This window comes from Callospermophilus lateralis, chromosome 2 (assembly GCF_048772815.1).
Source record: "Callospermophilus lateralis isolate mCalLat2 chromosome 2, mCalLat2.hap1, whole genome shotgun sequence".
Classification (NCBI taxonomy): domain Eukaryota; kingdom Metazoa; phylum Chordata; class Mammalia; order Rodentia; family Sciuridae; genus Callospermophilus; species Callospermophilus lateralis.
The window spans coordinates 150,650,523-150,672,229 of record NC_135306.1 but is presented as its reverse complement, the minus strand read 5'-3'; the positions used below and the strand labels follow the sequence as shown (position 1 = coordinate 150,672,229).

Below are 21,707 nucleotides of genomic sequence, written 5' to 3'. Positions count from 1 at the left end.
ACTTGAACACAGATACATCCCACTCCTTCCCCTCACTAAGGCAGAATATCAGATAGTCCAAGGTCACAGGCATGTACAAGGTATTTTGGAAAAGAAAAAATTCCTACAACAGACTGGGTTCTGGGTTATGGCAGCACCTTCACTCTCAAACTATTCAGTCATGCTACAGTTTATATGTACCTGTTAAGTCCATCTGTGAATTAAGTATCACTATAATTGAATTCACCCTCACAAAAACGGATAAATGACTTTATAAGATTCTGAAAAAGAAACATGGACTGAAGTAAATACTAACAATTCAAATATAAGCGAATGGCAGAGTTGAAATTTTCTACCCATCCAAAGATTTATCAGTAGCAATAAAAAGAAAATATAATAAGAAATAAAACAATTAAAATTTTATATCTTGAAATAAAATCTAATGATAGCAGGAAGTCATCAAAACATTTTGACAATATATTTCAATAGGATTTATTTCATTTTTAAAAGTTTTTTTTATTCTTTAAGACATGCATATTTTATAGCATTTACAATATATTAGTACAGAAGATATAACTCAGAAATAAACATACACATCTATATCACTCAAAATTTTTCATAGATGGAATATATAATCAAAATATATGTTAAGATCACTATTCAGACAATCCCTAGAGAGACAGAAATATCCTGTAAGAACACTGAACTCCAAAAGGACAAATACTATGACTCCACTTATATGAAGTATCTAGAATGGGCAAATTCATAGACAACATAGATCAGACAGAGTGAAGAAGGAGACAACAGGGAATTATTGCATAATGAGTATAGAGTTTCTGTTTGGAGTGATGAAAATGTTCTGGAAATAGTGATGACAGTACACTGGGCATGAAATTAATATAATTAAATTTTATACTTAAAAATGATTAAAATGGTAAATTTTATGTTACATATATATTATCATAGTAAAAAAAAAAAAATCTGATCATGTGCTTCCCCTAAAAACAAAAACACCCAACTCACTTTCTCAGTTCAAATTAAATATTTACTAAATAGTCTTTTGATCCCTGAGCTTACTTTCTGAGTGCCTTAAGCTAATTATCCTAACCAAGCAGATCTAACATTAGACATTAACAAATTATGTATCTTGTTAGTTTATTAGGACATTTCTTCCAGATAAACTAAAAAAAATTGAATTTCTGAACTTATAAGCCTAAGTATGGATAACCTTGAAACTTCCCAAAATAGAGATAGATGGTCTGTATCTTTAAGATCTCTTGAAGTATGTTATTGACCCATACTCATTATTTTTGACTACTAGGAAATCTAGACATTTATTAAAGAACATAGCTTATGCCCAAGTTAATCAATTTAACACTTCAAATGGAGTAAATCTCACCTAATTATTACCATTAGAAATTAATTTTCAGAATCTGATATTGTACTTCTTCATTCATTCAACAAGTATTCACCAAGCACCAAAGACTAACACATACAAAGACTATGCAAAATGGGTTGGAAGAAACAAGCATTAAGAGAACAATACATGACAGAAGCAAAAGGGCACTACTGAAGCATACTTGACTAAGCAGTAGCAGATGAGACAATAAAATCCTAAGAGAGGGTGACACTTGATCTGCATCTTGAAGACCATAATGAAGTTACTCAGGGAAAGAGAGAAGGACCTTTGTTATACATCAAAAAAGATAAAGGAGTAAGTGAAATAATGTCTTTAAGTAACTGGTTTACTATCTGCAACCAAGAGTGGGCACTGAGGTCACTCAGAGAAGCAAAGCAAAGCTGGAGAATCCAAAGGGAAGTAGGGAGGCCAGGTGAGTCACATGTTGCTTAAGGAGAGGGATACATTCTCAGAAATGTGTTGTTTTGTTATTTAAATAACAGAATGTACCTACATGAACCCAGATGGTATAGTCTACTATACACCTAAGCTGTATGATATATAACACTGTTTATAAAGTCAGACATTGGCTAATTTGTTATGTAGTACCTTAACTATAATTCTCTTCAGAAGAGAAACCTAAAGGAGGCAGGGTGGACGGCTAGGCAAGTTAAAATACAAAAGTTTCAAAACCACAGCTCTAGTTTGAATTCTCCCTTCCATCCATCTTTGTTTTGTCCTAGTCTAACCAATAAACTCATTAATAGAAACAGAAGGTTGGGGAAGAAGAGAATGGGGAGAAGCATAAATAATAATTTTTGCTTATTCTGTTAAAAGGTGTACTACAGAACACCCATGAAAAGATGAAAATCTAGCAAATCTCTGTGCCCATGAGTACCAAATTTACCAAAATTTCCTTATATTCCCCCATTTCATGTTTTAATGAAATTATTAAACTTTAAAAATCAAATCAAGCATTTCAAGACAAAAATTAGTCAGCACTTCTTTTCAAAGGTATTTCTTCTTTTTTTTTTTTTTTTTTTTTTTTTTTTAAGTGCTGAGTTCTGGATGCAACCCAGATCCTTGTACATACTAGGCAAACACTTTACACTAAGACACAATCCCACCCCTTTTTTATTTTATTTTGAGACAGGTCTTGCTAGTAGCCCAGGCTGGTCTTGAACTTGTGATCGTCCAGCCTCAGCCTCCCGAGTAGCTATTTCTAAATTAATTTATAACCACCACTGCAAGCCAAAGAAAAATAGAACAAAATAATAAATAAGATTTTTTAAAATATGTCCTGGGCTGGGGTTATGGCTCAGCGGTACAAGCGCTCGCCTCACACGTGAGACCCAGGGTTCGATCCTCACCACCATCACATAAAAATAAATAAGTGAAATAAAGGTATTGTGTTCAACTACAACTAAAAATAAATATTTAAAAAATAAATAAAATAAATCCTGATGGACTTTCTGCCAATGAAATTATCCTGTCCACTTTAATGTTCTACAGGACAAAACTGGCAGAAAGCTTTAGGCATATAGTATACCATTTCTCTCTAAGGCTGGGTGCACGCCTATAATTCCATCAACTTGGGAGGTTAAAACAGGAGGATCACAAGTTTGAGATCAGCCTCAGAAACTTAGCAAGACCTTGTGCAACTTAACAAGATCCTGTCTCCAAATAAAAATTATTATTAAAAGGGGGGCTGGGATTGTGGATCAGCGGTAGAGCGCTTTGCCTAGCACATGCGACGCCCTGGGTTCAATCCTCAGCACCACATAAAAATAAATAAAATAAAGGTATTGTGTCCATCTACAACTATAAATAAATAAATAAATATTTATAAAAATGGGAGGGTCTGGCTCTGCGACCCCCTGGGTTCATTCCCCAGTACCATTAGAAAATAAGAAAAAAAGAAAAAAAAACTACCCAGGGGCTGGGATCGTGGCTCAGCAATAGAGTGCTCGCCTAACACATGTGAGGCCCTGGGTTCGATCCTCAGCACCACATAAAAATAAATAAATAAATAAATAAATAAAGATATTTTAAAAAAACTAACTACCCACAACTAAATTAAAAAGAAGCTTCTTTAAGCTTTCATGCAGATGAAATTCTCCAAAAACAAACAAACAACACCTCCACACACAAACAACACGAATTTCTTGGGCAGTAAGTTCAATGCTTCATAAACTGCTTTTTAAAAGAATAAAAACAGCAAAAAACTTTATGTGCAACAGTGATACCACAGGGTAACTGCCAGCATGTCCATGTTTACTCTGTTTGTTCTTAGGCCAGGAACCACCCTTAAAGTCCACAATATTTTCCTGCTCTCTCCAGCCACAGTACCCTTTTGTGTCCTTCCTTCACTAGCAGCATTCTGCCAGAAACTACAGGAAGTGCATTAATACACAGAACTTGCCTGCAGCAATCTGCCTGAGTATTGCAAATGATCTTACTAACACCTCTGTGGTTGGCTAACTATAGGCAGAAACCAGACTTGATTTTACCGTAGATTTATATGTGGATTCTGGTTTTCAGAGATCCATGTATTCTGTTTATATAAATAGATATGTAATACATCTGTTATTTCTAGAGAATTACAAAGCAAAATTCACAAACCATGCTTAGAAATAAAACATTAATAATACTCTTGTAGGAAATTGAAACTGCCTAGCAACTTGAAAAAGTTCACTACTAAAATTCCCTTAAGTGTAAATAAGGTACTACAATATTTCTTTGTTTCTTCTAACATTCCCCTCAAGGTATAATAGAAGTTTACTCTGCATATGCTTGAGGTACCATTTTTTCAAATTGCTGTCATATATATATAATGAATCTTGAGTTCACCTAAACTCACTTCCTTTAAATAGTTTTCTATTGGGAAGGTTCATCTGTATGGTATGCTCTCTGAATCTCACAAATACTCAATCTTTTTGACCAATCAATATTTTATGTAGAAAATATATAACATACAACTTTAATAATAATTCTATAAAGGCCATTCTTTTTCAATTGACCATAATGCCAAAAAGTGGCTTTGAAGAAAAATAACTAAAACGTTTAATTGGAAGACTACATACAAGTATAGAATAGAAGCTCTGTTAAGTTCACAGACTCCTGCCACCTACTTTTTGAGCACTGTTATGTATCTATGGTACCTAAAAGAGTACTCACCGGGAGTTGTGGCACACTCCTGTAATCTCAGCCTCTCAGGAGACTGAAGCAAGAGGACCACAAGCTCAAGGCCAGCCTGGGCAACTTAGTGAGACTCTGTTCTCAAAATAAAATAAAAAAGGGCTGAGGGTACAGCTCAGAGGTAGAGCACTTGCGTAGCATGCACAAGGCCTTGAGTTCAATGCCCAGTACAACACAAACACACACACCAAAAAAAAAAAAAAAAAGACTATAACTCAGTAAGTATTTTCTCAACATATAAAAACTGGCAGATCTTTAAACTTTTACTTTCCCCATATGTTATCAAAAATAAAATGTGAGTATAGCATCACTCCCAGACAGCTGCATGCTATTTACTCCAATCCAGCAAAAATGTCCCATCCTATAAAAACTGAGGGGTACTGAGTCCCTGATTGCTATTTTCCAGAAGTATATTAAAAAGGATGGGAATAGCTGCACTCTCTCCAAGAGGGAGTTCCTAAGCTCATGAATACAGAATTGGCTGCCTTCACCAAGAACCAGGAGGATTCTGGTGCTCTTGATTGCATAAAAAAATAAACCTCCAACAGTGATGGACAACTAGATTTCCAAGAATATCTTATTCTTATTGGTGGTTTAGCCATGGTGTGTCATGAATCCTTATGAAAGTTACACATTGCCAGAAGTCTGTGGCCCCCAAAGGACCTGACCTCAAAACTTCCTTCTTCCCTTCAGCTACCCAGTCATTCCACCCCATGCATACACTGAGTCCAGCACAAGGTAGGGTGGGGTGGGGAGATAGGGAATAAATGAGAGAATCTAAATATAAACTATACATTAGATGATATTATAAAATTATTACTCATTATCTTGGGAATGATAATGACATTATAGTTATTCTAGAAAATATTTCTGTTTTCAGAAGATGCAAATTGAAGAATGCGGAAGTGAAATATCAAGATAGCTACAACTTACTTTTAAACAATCCTGGGTTAAGAAAAATTGTGGCTAAAGTAAATGTGGCAAAATGTTAATAACCAACTAACAAAAAGGAAACGCACTAATTCTTTGGTACACTATTCTTTCAACATTTCTAAAGATTTGGGTTTTCCAAATAAAAAGTTGGACCAAAAAAAGTCATTAAGCAGGGCTGGGGTTGTGGCTAAGTGGTAGAGTGCTTGCCTAGCATGTGAGAGGCACTGGGTTTGATTCTCAGCACCACATATAAATAAGTAAATAAAATAAAGGTCCATCAACAACTAATAAAGTATTTAAAGAAAAAAAAAGTCATTAAGCCAAAACATTTCTTCACATACCAATTCAATTTAACAGAAGTATTATGAAATCCAATACTGTTTAACATAATAGAAAATTCAACTTATAAATATTTTATGGCTTAAAATAATAACTGTTTTTGATTCTTGTTATAAACAGATTTGGGGTAAGTTGAATTATAAAGAAAATATCCAGGGCTGGGCATATAGCACAGCTGGTAGAGTGTTTGCCTCATATGCAACCACCAAAAAAATAAAAAAGAAAGAAAATATCCATGAAAAAGTTCATCCCACTGAATAGATTTCTATTACTAAATCTGAGTTTTAGCTGTATTTTAAAAGACTTTAAGAGACAGCTAAAAAATGTTGTATAAAAGTTAAATAGTTTAAGAATTAAAATCAAGAATCAATAAATTGGGGCTGGGGATGTGGTTCAAGCGGTAGCGCGCATGCGTGCGGCCCGAATTCGATCCTCAGCACCACATACAAACAAAGATGTTGTGTCTGCCAAAAAACAAAAAATAAATAGTAAAAAAATTCTCTCTCTCTCTTAAAAAAAAAAAAAAAAAAAAAAGAATCAATAAATGGGATGGACTCAAACTAAAGTTTCTTCTCAGCAAAAGAAACAATCTGTGAGGTGAATAGATAGCCTACAGCTTGGGAGCAAATCTTTACCCCTCACACATCAGAGAGAGCACTAATCTCTAGGGTATATAAAGAACTCAAAAAGCTAAACACCAAAAAAACTAACAACCCCATCAATAAATGGGCCAAGGACCTGAACAGACACTTCTCAGAAGATGATATACAATCAATCAACAAATATATGAAAAAATGTTCATCATCTCTAGCAATTAGAGAAATGCAAATCAAAACCACTCTAAGAATTCATCTCACTCCAGTCAGGATGGCAGCTATTATACATACAAACAACAATAAGTGTTGGCAAGGATGTGGGGAAAAAGGTACACTCATACTGCTGGTGTTACTGCAAATTGGTGCGGCCAATATGGAAAGCAGTATGGCGATTTCTTGGAAAACTGGGAATGGAACCACCATTTGACCCTCTATTCCCTCTCCTCAGTCTGTACCCAAAGGACTTAAAAACAGCATACTACAAGGACACAGCCACATCAATGTTTATAGCAGCACAATTCACAATAGCTAAACTATGGAACCAACCTAGTTGCCCTTCAATAGATATTGGATTAAAAAAAATGTGGCATATATACACAATGCAATATTACTCAGCAATAAAAGAAAATAAAATCATGGCATTTGCAGGTAATTGGATAGAGTTAGAGAACATAATGCTAAGTGAAGTTAGCCAATCCCCAAAAAACAAATGCCTAATGTTTTCTCTGTTATAGAGAGGCTGATTCATAGTGGGATAGGAAGCGGGAGCATAGGAGGAACAGACGAATTCTAGATAGGGAAGAGGGGTTGGAGGGGTAGGGAGAGGGCATGGGGTTAGAAATTATGGTGGAATGTGATGGTCATTATTATCCAAAGTTCATGTATGAAAACATGAATTGGTGTGAATACACTTTGTATACAAGCAGAGATGTAAAAAATTGTGTTCTATATGTGTAATAAAAATTGAAATGCATTCCGCTGTCATATATAAATAAAAAAATTTAGATAAAAAAAGAAAAGTTAAATAGTTATCCTAATAAAATGCTCATCAAAGTTGGGTATGGTGACATACTCCTATAACCCCAGCTATTAGGGAGACAGAAGCAAGAGGATCAGGAGTTTGAGGCCAGTCTGGGAAACAAGACCCCAGCTCAAAAATAAAAAACTAGGATTGGGGATATAGCTCAGTTGGTGGAATGCTTGCCTCCCTGGCATGCACAAGGCCATGGGTTCAATCCCCAGCACCACAAATAAATAATTAATTAATTTAAAAAGCTAAATAAGCAGTCAATATTCTTGTGCTGGGAGCATTTTTACAGTGCTTACCCAAATTTAAGAAAGTCCCCATGACCTAATGTCAAAACCCTTCTCAGAGAAATGTGACTTAGAATATCTAATACATGACAAGGTCCTCAACTTCAATATGCCACTCTTTTTCCAATAGGGAAATATATTATCTAAAAAAGTTAGGTTACAACAATTCAGAGACAAGGAAAACCAACAGAGCAAAAACAATAAAGATCATATTATGTATACACATAGATTAGGAAGTATCTTCATGTTCCTTAGTGCATCTGGTCTCCAAAGGTAGGCAGAGAAGAAGGTAGAAAAGAATGGTCAGTCTTCCCCTTTCAAAAATAAAAGAAAAAAAGGTCAAAGAAGTCAAGTAATTTTTCAACATCATCAATTTGATTTATTTCAAACTGAAAATTCATTCAATTTAAATTAAAAAAGTAAAGTTAAATAGTTATCCTAATAAAAATGCTCATCAAAAAAGAACAGGCCCAGCTAGGTACAGTGGCTTGCACCTGAAATCCTAGTGACTCACGAGTCCAAGGCAGAAGGATTGTTAAGTTTAAGGCCAGCAACTTAGCAAAAACCTTTCTCAAAAAAAAAAAAAAAAAAAAAAAAATAGTATCCCATTTCATTCATATCTTTAAGTTGAAAAATGTGTAGTCAGTGGATACTGCAGTAAGTACAAATAAGGCAATTAGATATTTATTCCCATTTAAAAAAAAAAAAACTCGCGGCTCCGATTGTGGCTGTGGTAGAGCGCTTGCCTAACATGTGAGGCACTGAATCAGATCCTCAGCAACACATAAAAACAAATAAATAAGCAGTATAGATGTCCATTACACCTCCAGCAGCAATTCACGAAGCTGCCAAAGCCTTAGACAAGCGCCAGGCCCATTTCTATGTACTTGCATCCGAGTGTAATGAGCCTATGTATGTCAAATTGGTGGAGGCCCTTTGTGCTGAACACCAAATCAATCTAATTAAAGTCGATGACAACAAGAAACTAGGAAAACGGGTAGGCCTCTGTAAATTTGACTAAGAGAGAAAGCCCCGTAAAGTGGTTGGTTGCGGTTGTGTAGTTGTTAAGGATTATGGCAAAGAATCTCAGGTCAAGGATGTCATCGAAGAGTACTTCAAATGCAAGAAATGAGCAAATAAATTTTTCGTTCTCATTCCTAAAAAAAAAAAAAGCCACAAATAAATAAAATAAAGGTTAAAAAAAATCTTTGGGTAAAAAATATTAAAACTGCCTTCTCCTTTCAAAGATCATTTAGTAAGTAATACTATATTTTTAAAAATGAAGAGTTCAATACTGGTCTAATTATTTTTCATCTCTTAAAATATTATTTAATAGGGCTGTGGTTGTGGCTCAGTGGTAGTGTGCTCGCCTAGCATTCATGAGGCACTGGGTTCGATCCTTAGGACCACATAGAAAAAAAATACTGATATTGTGTCTAACTGAAAAATAAATATTTAAAAAAAAAAATTAAATATAGGTTATCACAAAATATTCCCCCAAATACTTAAGACTGACTTGAAACTTATTTTAATTTTTTCAATGTTTACTTAAAAATAAAGACTGATATGAATGCAAAATTGATACGAATCATTTTTTCCTGATAATGTTATAAAATTCTTCAGCCAGATGTGTAATCCCAGCAACTCCAGAGGCTGCGCAGGAGGATCACAGGTTCAACCTCAGCAACTCAGCAAGACCCAGTCTTAAAAAATTAAAAGGTGTGGTAGTAGAACACCCCTGGGCTTAATTCCCAGTACTGCCAAAATTAAAATTTAAAAAAAAAAGAACATATTCTTCAATCTATGAAAAAAAGATGCTATGTTTTTTAATGACCCCTCCCAAGTTTCAACTTTTCTATAACAGTGATATCAGAAAAAGTCTGAAATAGGAAACATATTTATCAATTCTATACATAGAAAAATAAAAATGGGTGGTGATGTAGCTTAGTATTAGAATGCCACTGGATTCAACTCCCAGTTAAAAAAAAAAAAAAAAGAAAGAAAGAAAGAAAAAGAAAAAGACATCACTAGTACAATAAGTAATGCAGTGTGGGAAAATAAGGAAACTGATTCTAAATATCGAAACATTTTAATAATACCTTAGCTAACTTATCATACTTATATTTTCCTTTTTTACATATACCCAAGATAAATAGCATTTAAGTAACATTTAAATTTTTTAATGCTGTCATCTAATAATAGCAACTACATGGGAAACAAAGCATTCTCATATACTGCTACTGAGAACATAAATATTTTATGTAGAATATTGCATTGTGTAGTTCTCAAGCCTTAAAAACATACATATCTTCTTACCCAGAGATTTCAATTATGGGAATTGGTACAAGGAAATAATCTGGGTTATATGCAAAATGGTTCAACATATATTGTCTATATTTTAAAAAGCAAAACCTAAATATCCAATTAAAGGTTAAATAAATGGTGGCATATCAAATAAAATAAAATATCATCCAAAATTGTAAAAGTAGGTAGTTCAGTGATGCTATAGAACAAAAAATGTTCATTAAGTATTAGTAATTTTGAACAAAAAAGTATATTTATAGTTTTTTTCTAAGAGATTGAGTCTCCCTATATTGCCAAGACTGGCCTCAAACTGCCTCAGCATCCCCAAGTATTAAGGACTACAGAAGTGTGCCACCATGCCGTATATATAAGTTTTTTGGTTTGTTTTTTTTTGGGGGGGGGGGGGGCAGGGATGGGAGACCAGGGATTGAACTCAGGGGCACTCGACCACTGAGACACATCCCCAGCCCTATTTTGTATTTTATTTAGAGAAAGGGTCTCACTGACTTGCTTAGCGCCTTGCTGTTGCTAAGGCTGGCTTTGAACTCACCATCCTCCTATCTCAGTCTCCTGAGCTACTGGGATTAGAGGCCTGCGCCACTGCGCCCAGCTAATTATAAATTTTAAATAAATTCACTCGATACACTTAAATTATATAGATGTCCAAAGGAAAAAGCCATAAGGTTATATGATAAAACATTAATTAATTAAACAATTAATGTTTATCTCTGCACAGTGAAGGGACAGATGATTTTCCTTCCTAATAATTTCCATAAAACCTTCACTTTTGATATTTCCATATGAAGGAAACTTATGTAACTCTGAAATTTATCAGACTTCTAGTACAGTGTATTCATAAACTGTTCTTCATAAAACATTACTAAATTACAGTGAAATCACAAGTATCAAATTTTTTTTAGGAAATTCCTGCTTGAAATGCTTCAAAAAATAAGGTAATAAACTAAGAAGAAAAATAAGGACCCAAGAATTAATGAATCCAACCCAATAAAGAAAAATATATTCAAGCTAAGAGCTACATAGCAATCACAGATAACCCATATTGAAAAAAGATCTCTTACAAAAGGGAGGATTCATTGAACTAGTGTGTTTAAAATACTGGAATATTTGAAAAGAAAAAAAAAGCACTAAACAAAAGATGGAGATTAAAAGACTCCATATTAAGATATTAGTTCCCCCCAAATTGATCTAAAGATTCAAAGCAATTCCAATCAAAATTCCAGGCATGCCAGGTACAATGGCATACACCTGTAATCGAAACAGCTTTGAGAGGCTGAGGCAGGAGGACAGCAAATTCAAAGCCAGCCTCAGCAAAAGCCAGGGGCTAAGCAACTCAGTGAGACTCAATCTCTAAATAAAATACAAAATAGGGCTGGGGATGTGGCTCAGTGGTTGAGTACCCTGAGTTCAATACCTAGAACCAAAAAAGAAAAGAAATAAGGGGCCAAGAATAGTGAAAACGTTCTTAAGCTCCCAGATATTAATATTTTTAAAATACTTTTTAGTTGTCAACGGACCTTTATTTATTTTTATGTAGTGCTGAGAATCAAACCCAGTGCCTCGTACATGCTAGGCAGGTACTCTACCACTGAGCCACCACCCCAGCCCAGATATTAATATTTATTATTTTAAAGTCACAGTAATTAAAACAATGAAACAAAGTCAAACGTATTTTAAAAAAATAGATCAACATAACAGAATGAAGTCCAGAAATAGACTTATACAGATATAGCTTCTTATCCGGCCACAAAATATCACTTCCATACAATAGAGGGATGCAGGTAGAGTGGTAAGACTTTCCAGTACATGATGCTTCTTCAACTGGGTATCCATCTAGAAAGTGAAATCCTGACTCCAATCCCACACCATACATAAAAGCTTATTTCAGACATACCACAACTAAATGTGAAAGATTAAACAATAAAATTTTTAGAACATTGTATGACACCTCAGAGTAGACCTTCGGGTAACAACAAACTTTAAAAAAAAAAAAAAAATCTTTATTTTTATTTATTTATTTTTTAATATAGTGCTGAGAATCGAACCCAGGGCCTCCCGTGGGAAGGACAAGCACTCTGCCAGTGAGCTACAACTCCAGCCCCAACAACAAACAAATAGGGCATAAAGAGCATTACCTTTAAAAGAAAATAAACTACATTTCATGAAAATGAAGAAGTTGTTTGTATCAAAAGAAACCATTTATAGATAAAAAGGTAAGCCACGGGGCTGGAGTTGTGGCTCGGAGGTTGCTTGCCTAGCATGCGTGAGGCACTGGTTTCGATCTTCAGCACCACATAAAATAAAAATAAAGATATTGTGACCACCTGTAACTAAAAAAATATTTTTTAAAAATTAGGCAAGCCACAAACCATGATATTTCTGCATGATATACCAATGTCTACAATATATACAACATCTGACAAAGGAGCCATATTGTAATATTTTTTGAAAAAGTACAAATCAATAAAGAAAAAAATGACAAAACTTGACAGGAACTTCATAATACAGCATATCTAAATGCCCAAACAAAATATGAAAAAGTTACTCAACTTCATTAGACATCAGGAAAATGAAAATCAAATCTATAATATTTTTACCACCATATACTCACCAGAAAGGCTAAAATGAAAAAAAGAAAGTGTTGATGAGGACTTAGAGCAACTACAACTCTCAATGCTGTCCATAGGATTGTAAATTGCAACAATCACTTTAGAACACCATTTCTTTTATATCTTCCAAAGCCAGATACATAACCCATGATACAATTCCACTCCTTAGCATATCCCCAATAGAATACACATATATAATCACCTAAGACACATGTAAGAATGTATTAAGAAGGAAGACCACACAGTAGAAAAGGGGACAGATCAGGGAGACAGGAAGAGAAAAAACAAGAAAGTACTGGAGATTGAGATGGAGCAAATAATGGTATATACATTTGTGAATATGTTAAAATGAACCTCACTATTATATGTAACTTTAAAGCATTAATAAAAACATTTTTAAAAAGAAATGTACTAGTGGCACCATTCAAATGATTGTGACCACCACAATGACTATAATCAGAAAAGACAGGCAATGACAAGGTACTGACTAGGATAGTACTGGAACTAAAACCTCTGTACACTGCTGGTGGGGACAAAAAATGATAGTCAAATAGGAAAACAATTTGGTCAAGTATTAAAAATTTGTGGAGCTAGACATGATGGTTATCATCCCAGTGATTTGGGAAGCTTAGGCAGGAGGTTTCCAAGTTCAAAACCAGCCTCACAACTTAGCCAGGCCCTAAGCTACTTAGTGAGACCCTGTCTCAAAATAAAAAATAAATAAATAAAAAGGGCTGGGAATGAGACTTAGTGGTTAAGTGCCTCTGGGTCCATTCCCTGGTACAAAAAAAAAAAAAAAAAAAAAAAAAAATTGTGGAGCTGTAATATACTTTTGCATACTTCTTTATGTATGTTAACTTTTACGCAGCTTATTAAGAAGAAAATAAAATACTACTTTATATTCATCAAAAGTCAGTCTTTCTTTGCCAGACGTGGTGGCACACACCTGTAATCCCAATGGCTCAAAAAGCTGAGGAGGAAGATCCCAAGTTCAAAAACAGCCTCAGCAACTTAACGAGGCCCTCAGCAACTTATATAGACCTTGTCATTAAATAAAAATAACAAGGGCTGGGGATGTGGCTCAGTGGTTAGCACCCCTAGGTTCAATCCCTAGTATTTTATTTATATATATATATATACATATATATATTTTTTTTTTTTAAAGGAAAAGAAATCAGCTGCTTTAATTTTAGAGAAAACCGAATATGGGCAAAGATATGGAGCAAACCCAACTCTCATAAATTGTTGGTGAGAATGTAAATTGGTACAATCACTTTGGAAAACTGCCTGGCTATATCTATTCAAGCAGGAGATACCATAAGCAATGACCCAGCAATTCTACTCCTAGGTTCCTACATATACATCTAACAGAACTGTGTACATATATCTACAAAAACAATATGTAAAACATTTGCTTAAAGGCATTAGTCAAAATCATTCAAAACATAAAACTAAGATTTTCATCATTAGTACACTGCGAAAACAAATTGTGATATATTCATTCAGTGGGTACTATAAAGAAGAACGAACTGTCTACCCTTGCATGCAAAAACATGTATGAAGCTTCAAAATATAATGCCAAAAGAAAGAATCAGACACGGAAGAGTACGTATTTTATGGAGTATGATCAAAAATACTCCATGAAGTAAGAGCACATTTGCTTGATATATACAATTTAAGAAGCACCAGAAGTCTAAAGACAACAACTAATCCTTATAAAAGAGTACTAGTTGCCACTGAAAGGTATGAGTACTGAATGCTTCTGGGGCACCTATAAAGCTCTATATTTTGATTTGAGTAGTAGTTACATAACTGAAACTACTCACAAATTCACAAAAATGTATCAGACAGTACACTCAAGATCTGTCCAACCTTACTTACTATATACCTAATATACCAATTTTTAAAAATTTATCTTCCAAAATTTCAATTGTACACTGAACTTTAAAAAAAAAAAGAGAAAGAAATTTAATTAGTGCAACTATCACTCTCCTCTCTGACCAATAAAGGGCACCAATAGGGCATGTTTTTAACACAGGGAGTACAAATTGGTCTGAAATAATTAGTACACACTGACAAAAGAAAGTGTCAATTATTTTAGGAGTTTCTGTACTACTGATAAGAAGTAAATATTTAAGCAACCAAACAATAAGAGACAATACTGCCTAACTTTTCAGAAAATAAATTTAAGAATTAATTGAGAAAACACCAGAAAATAAGAACTAAGAAAAATCATCTACAAGGCAAATATGATGATAAGTAAAAGAACAGTCAACGAACTGGCTCTATAAATGTACTTAACCTCCCTGGCAGACAACAATGTAATATATTAATTCTGAATATAATTGCTTCAAGAGGTTTTAAAAGATACATTATTAAATACCTTATATAATTTACATATATTATTATTCAGACTTAACAAACTAACTATAATCTACTTGACAGACATTTAAGGTAATTTCAAGGGTAAACCTGACTACTCTATAAAATGTAATTCTACTTACTGTGTAATACTTAAACATGTATGTGTGTGCAAATGTATATAAAATTTATGCACTTAATAGAAGAAAAGAAGCTTAAATACGATGGTAAAGTTACAAAACTAACAAAGACACTCAAGTAGTGCGACAGTTATATTAAGAGATTTGTTTTTGGCAGTGTGTGAACACAGGCCTCAAGCGTTCTAGGCAAGCACTCTACTCCTGACGTACAACTCCAGTTTCACAATTATATTGAAAAGAGTAGGCTACAAAGGAATGGTTTAGTGTTTTCTCACTAAATTTTATTATTTTCTCACTTATTTTATTATAAATAATCAAGCACTTTTAGGGGGAGGCGGGTGCAATGCTGCAAATGGAACCAATGGCCTTGTTAGGCAAGCATTCAACCACTGAGCTATAGCTCTGCCTGAGATAATGCTTAAAGCAGGTAAATAATCAGTCATGATCACATTATTTAAAGATATGGAAATGATCAATGGGCAAACCAATATAGGTATTTGTTGTTAATCTTTTACCTGAAGAAAAGATTGAGTAAGATTAGGGCTATCCTCAGAACAGCCTGGTACAAAGTAAGGATTCAATACATGTTACCTATCATTTCCAGTACTTATTATATATGCACAGAAAAAAGGGCTCAAAATAAATATTAGAACTGATACTTTCATTATATGAAGCCTTGATCCATTCTAAGCACTCTACAATTACTAACTAATGAATTGAATTCTATCTAGCTTGGGATAATTCTCTAAAACTCTCAATTCAAATACATACAGACATTTACCTAATTAAATACATTGAAATAAAATTAAAACTAAAACCAGAAAAAGCATAGATAAAAAAGAAAATCATACTCCCACTTCATTATTTATAATGAATATCAACAGCAGAAGCAATAGTAGTTACAACATAGAACATTAACTCCATGATACTTTTTCCTTCCAATGTTCTTTTGTACTTTTTCTCTTGTGTTTTAAAATGTTGCTGCAAATTTGAATTTTATGATTTGAGGGGGTGAGGGAAACTTTTGAGACTACTACTACATACAAAAAGTAACTGCTTAAAAGGCCCAAAATTCCAAATTATGTAAATTTGTTTTTGTAAATGGAAAAATAGTTGTTTATATATAAACAACAATATATTGTTTTTGATGCTGAGATTTTCCTTTGATTCTTTTCTATTGTTCCTATTTATCCACTGACAAGCCCCATCTTTCCAAACATAGAGAGCTTCTTTTCACTTTATAATTATTTTTATAGGTTACCTATAACCCATAAAATAGTTATAGGTTAAGTACATTTATATGTGTAAAAATAGTTATTTTTAAATAATTATTAAGTACATTTAATAGTTATTAAGTACATATAAGTACTTAATAAAAAGTACTTCATAAGTACTTAACATATAAGTACTTAATAATAATAGTTATTAAGTACAATAGTATATTAAGTACATGTGTAAAAATAGTGATTTTTACACATCCAAAAAATGATGGTCAACATAATTTTTTCTTGCAATATTCAGCTAACTGAGGCACAAATAAGGGTCTAATCAAAACTAAAGATGGAAATGCTTAAATTTTCCTACAAATAACTCCATACTGTCCACTGAAAAGCATACCACTCTATCAACAGGGTTGAATAAGAACTAAATGCTTGATTAAATAAATATAAAAATTAACCTTACATAAACTGCAGAGAATTAAGCATATAAAGGAAATGAATAAATGTATTTGTGAAATGTATTCATTATCATTCATATCTGTAAATACAAATACTGTAAATAATGTCTAACAAGTTCCCCTTTGTAATGAGGAACAACTTAGCTCCTCACTTGAAGATTCAAATACAGCAAAAGGGGGATCAAAGAAAGGTAGCCAGAAATGAGAAGACAAAGAAGACGCAGGACACTAAGGTTCTCTGACAACCATATTTGTCCTTAAGCCAAGGAAAAGAGGCATACCTAGAAAGGGGATCTCCAGCTCCAAGCTTACCTGTGCATACTCTCTTTCAATAGCAGCCTTCTTCTGACTGAATGTCCTAAAAATACAAACAAAAATTACCAAAAGCATAACTTAATAATTTCATACGAATTTACCAACACACCTTCAAATACTGCCTAGTAAGATATGCAGGAAAATACTGCTAACAAGCATGATCATTGCAGATAGATCTTTTTCATTCAAAGCCCAGCTCTACCATTTACCAGAATGATCTTGGGCCAAGTCATGTGATTGATCTGTATCTCAGTTTCCTACTGATAAAATAGGAATACTAAAAGCACTCACTACATAAGAATACTTTAAAACTTAGTTATCTAAAATATAAAAAGTACACTAAATAGTGTCGAGCACACAGTAAATCCTATATAAATGTTAGCTATTATTATAAGAATGACTTCGAAAGGGATGAAATTGTTTACTGAATTTAACAACCAACATAGAGGGAAATACAGAAAAAGTGAAAATCAAATTTTGATCGAAGTACAAAATTACTACAAGTTGTGGTAAAAATGGAAGCATAGTTTCCATATGTGCGTAATTTCACAGATTTACTAAGATTCACACTTTTTATGTATTAATATTTATGGACAGGCACAGTAGAAAGCACCTGTAGTCTTGACTACTTGAGAGGTTGAAGCTGAAGGATCGCTTGAGCTCAACAGTTTGAGGCCACACTGGGCAACAAAGTGAAACCCTGACTTTAAAATTTATAATACTGGTATTTCCCTTTTAATTATGATTAGCAGTATTTTCTCCTATTTTAGTGGTACATAAAATAATAGTGTACTTTACAAATTGAGGCATTGAATGATAAATAAAATGTGATGATATTGATAATTTACCTTGAATATTCTGAGTTTAAAGACTTCTCTGCTATGTGCCAAGAACCTGTGCTATTAAAATCCCTACAGCCAATGAAACACCATACACACACACACACACACACACACATTTCTATTTCAACTCAAATTAATGAGTATATTTTTAATTGTGGGAGTCATCACCTAAATAAAATATAAGAAAATCTGAAATACTAAGCCTGGCTTATGTCAAATTTTGCTCTATACATAAAAGTTCTCATAAAACAAAACAAATAATCTTCATTGCACTAAGGCAGGGATATAAGAGTAAGCAGAGAAAAGAAAGAGTAAAAAGAACAAAAAAGAGGATGATAGTGAGCTAGAACATTAAAAAAAAAAGAGCAAAAAGTCAAAACACCACTTGAAAAATTATCTCAATTTCCCTAATGACTGTTAAGAAATGTTAACTATTGGGGCTGGGGTTGTGGCTCAGTGGTAGACTGCACGTCTAGCATGCACGAGGCACTGGGTTCAATCCTCAGCACCAAGTAAATGTAAAATAAAGATATTGTGTCCACCTAAAACTTAAAAAATAAATATTAAAAAAAAGAAAAGAAATAACTATTCAAGATCTTTCTATATTTGTTTTGAGTTAATAACCAATTTTTAATATTAAAAATAACAAAAGGAAAAGTCTCCCTTTAACTAAACCTAAAGACTCATGAATTTTTATTATTATTAACTACCAATAATATTAGCAGGGCATGGTGAAACAAGTCTGTAACCCTAATTACTCAGGAGGATTGCAAGTTTGAGGACAGCCTCAGCAATTTAGCAAGAATCCTATCTCAAAATTAGGTCCCAACCTCCTTAAAAAGACTCCTATAGGGGCTGGGGATGTGGCTCAAGCGGTAGCGCGCTCGCCTGGCATGCGTGCAGCCTAGGTTCGGTCCTCAGCACCACATACAAAAATAAAGATGTTGTATCCACCAAAAACTAAAAAATAAATATTAAAATTCTCTCTAAAAAAAAAGACCCTATAGCGCAAGAATTAAAACCAAGAATCAATAAATGGGATGGAATCAAACTAAAAAGTTTTTTCTCAGCAAAAGAAACAATCTGTGAGGTGAATAGATAGCCTACAGCTTGGGAGCAAATTTTTACCCCTCACACATCAGATAGAGCACTAATCTCTAGGGTATATAAAGAACTCAAAAAGAGATAGCCTACAGCTTGGGAGCAAATTTTTACCCCTCACACATCAGATAGAGCACTAATCTCTAGGGTATATAAAGAACTCAAAAAGCTAAACACCAAAAAAAAACTAATAACCCAATCAATAAATGGGCCAAGGACCTGAACAGATACTTCTCAAAAGAGGATATACAATAAATCAACAATATTTTTAAAAAGGTTCATCATCTCTAGAAATTAGAGAAATGCAAATCAAAACTCCAGCAACTTCAACATAAGCAACTTCCAACATAAGCACCTGCTTTGATTATCAACTGTCTCTGACTTGACTGAGGAGCTAAAAGCAATGAATATACTTTGTATATTAGTATTTATATGTGTAGCACAGTGCCTGAACATTGCAGAAGTTCAATGTCTGCTGAATTAAAAAACAAAAACTATGTCATCAGGTTTCACAATCTTCATAAATTTGGATTAAAGAGTTCAATAGGGTCACGTGCAGTGGTATGTGCCTGTAATCCCAGCAGCTCAGGAGGCAGGAGGATTCCAAGTTCGAAGCCAGCCTCAGCAACTCAGCAACGCCTTGAGCAACTTAGTGAGACTCTATCTCTAAATTAAAATATTTAAAAAGGGCTGGGAATATGGCTCAATGGTTAAGCACCATCAGGTTCAATGCCCAGTATCTAAATAAATAAATAAATAAATAGCTCAGTAGGTTAGCTCCTGAGACAGGCAGAGCAACAGCATAGACTGGGGATACAGCTCAATAGTAGAGCACTTGGCTGGCATGCACAAAACCCTGGGTTCAATCCCTAGTACTGACAAAATTTTTTGTAAAAGAATCAAGATCCCAGTCTATATCCACATGAGCCAGTTACGTTTCTTAACTTAGTCACAGATTGTAACCATTTTAATTCAATCATTTTGCATATTTTAGCTTTAAAAAAACAAAGAGGATAGATGAATGTGCAGTAAAAGATTAACTGTGCCAAAAGAGAGGTCTGGCCTCTTTGTCTTTGGTTTCTGGAAGTAAGCTACAAATCCTTGGAATATACTGCCTGATAAGAGTGTTTTTATTTACGTGGGGACCTTGGGCAATTCCAAATAGTCTATACTAACAATGTGATTTACTGGGGCTGTTGGGATGGCTTTGTGCCACACAGTATCAGCTCAACCTCTGGACAGACTAGAGACTAAGGTCAACAACATAAGTGGTCAATCATGTCTAGGAGACTGAACCCCAATATAAACTCTGCACACCATGGCTCAGATAAGCTTCTTTAACTGACAGTACTCTGCACATATTGTCATGCACTGTTGCTCAAGAAGTAAGCACTGTGTCAAGTCTACAGCAAGAGGACAACTAGAATCTGTGACTGGAACTCTCTTAAATCCTACATAAGGCACCTTTTCCCTTGGCTAATGTTAAACACAATCCTTTCACTAAAATAAGACAAAATTGAGTAAATTTTCTGTTAGCTCTTAGAGTTCTAACAAATAATAAAATCTGAGGTGATCTTGAGGCCTCCAAACTTGTAAGGTATGTCAGAAGTAAAAGTGTTTTTTTGGGGGGGGCGGGGATTAGGGATTGAACTCAGGAGCATTCAGCCACTGAGTCACATCCAGCCCTATTTTGTATTTTATTTAGAGATAGGGTCTCACTGAGTTGCTTAGCGCCTGGCTTTTGTTGAGGGTGGCTTTGAACCCATGATTCTCCTGCCTCAGCCTTCCGAGCCACTGCAATTACAGGTGTGCCCCACCACACCCAGAGTAAAAGCAGTCTTAAAGACTCCTAACCTGCAGTTGGTATCAGAGTAGTGAAGGGGCAGACTTAGGGACTAACAAATTTATACTTGGTGTCAGAATTGAGTACTCCCTAACTCTGTAATGAACCCATTAACTTCATTACCAAGTTCATAACCCACTTGAATCAAATGTATGAAATATGATATGTCAAGAACTATGTAGGGATGGGGATGTGGCTCAAGCGGTAGCGCGCTCGCCTGGCATGCGTGCGGCCCGGGTTCGATCCTCAGCACCACATACAAACAAAGATGTTGTGTCCGCCGAAAACTAAAAAGTAAATATTAAAATTTAAAAAAAAAAAAAAAAGAACTATGTAATGTTTTGAACACCCAATAATAAAAATTTTAAAAAAAACTTCATTACCAAGATAAACAGCTAAGAATGTTCAAATTATGAGTGATAGTAGTAGATATGTGGTATCAATAATCATAATAATTAACATTAAAAATAAACATATCCACTAAAATTAAAGATTATAACTATAAAAAAAAAATCAGTGAAGATGAAGTGCAATAAAACCCTAACATGTCACTGTTAGGAATGTAAAAATGGCAAAACTGCTTTGGGGAAAAGTCTGGCACTTATTATATAATTAAACCTGTATCTATCTATGTACCTATTTGTTTATTTTACTGGGGACTGACTCCAAAGGTGCTTTAACATTAAGCCACATCCCCAGCCGTTTTTGTTTTTTATTCTGAAACAGGGTCTCACTAAG

The 21,707-nt window shown here is 34.2% G+C and overlaps 1 protein-coding gene across 2 annotated transcripts in view; it reads right to left on the bottom strand.

Annotated features, from left to right (window-relative positions):
- The window catches only part of Fchsd2 (FCH and double SH3 domains 2), a 241,908-nt gene that overhangs the window by 181,609 nt on the left and 38,592 nt on the right, over positions 1–21,707 (bottom strand). For both annotated transcript variants that reach the window (XM_076846669.2, XM_076846670.2), the window contains exon 3: positions 17,181–17,226. In XM_076846669.2, the coding sequence (XP_076702784.2) occupies positions 17,181–17,226 (46 nt within the window). The remainder of the gene's footprint in view (positions 1–17,180; positions 17,227–21,707) is intronic.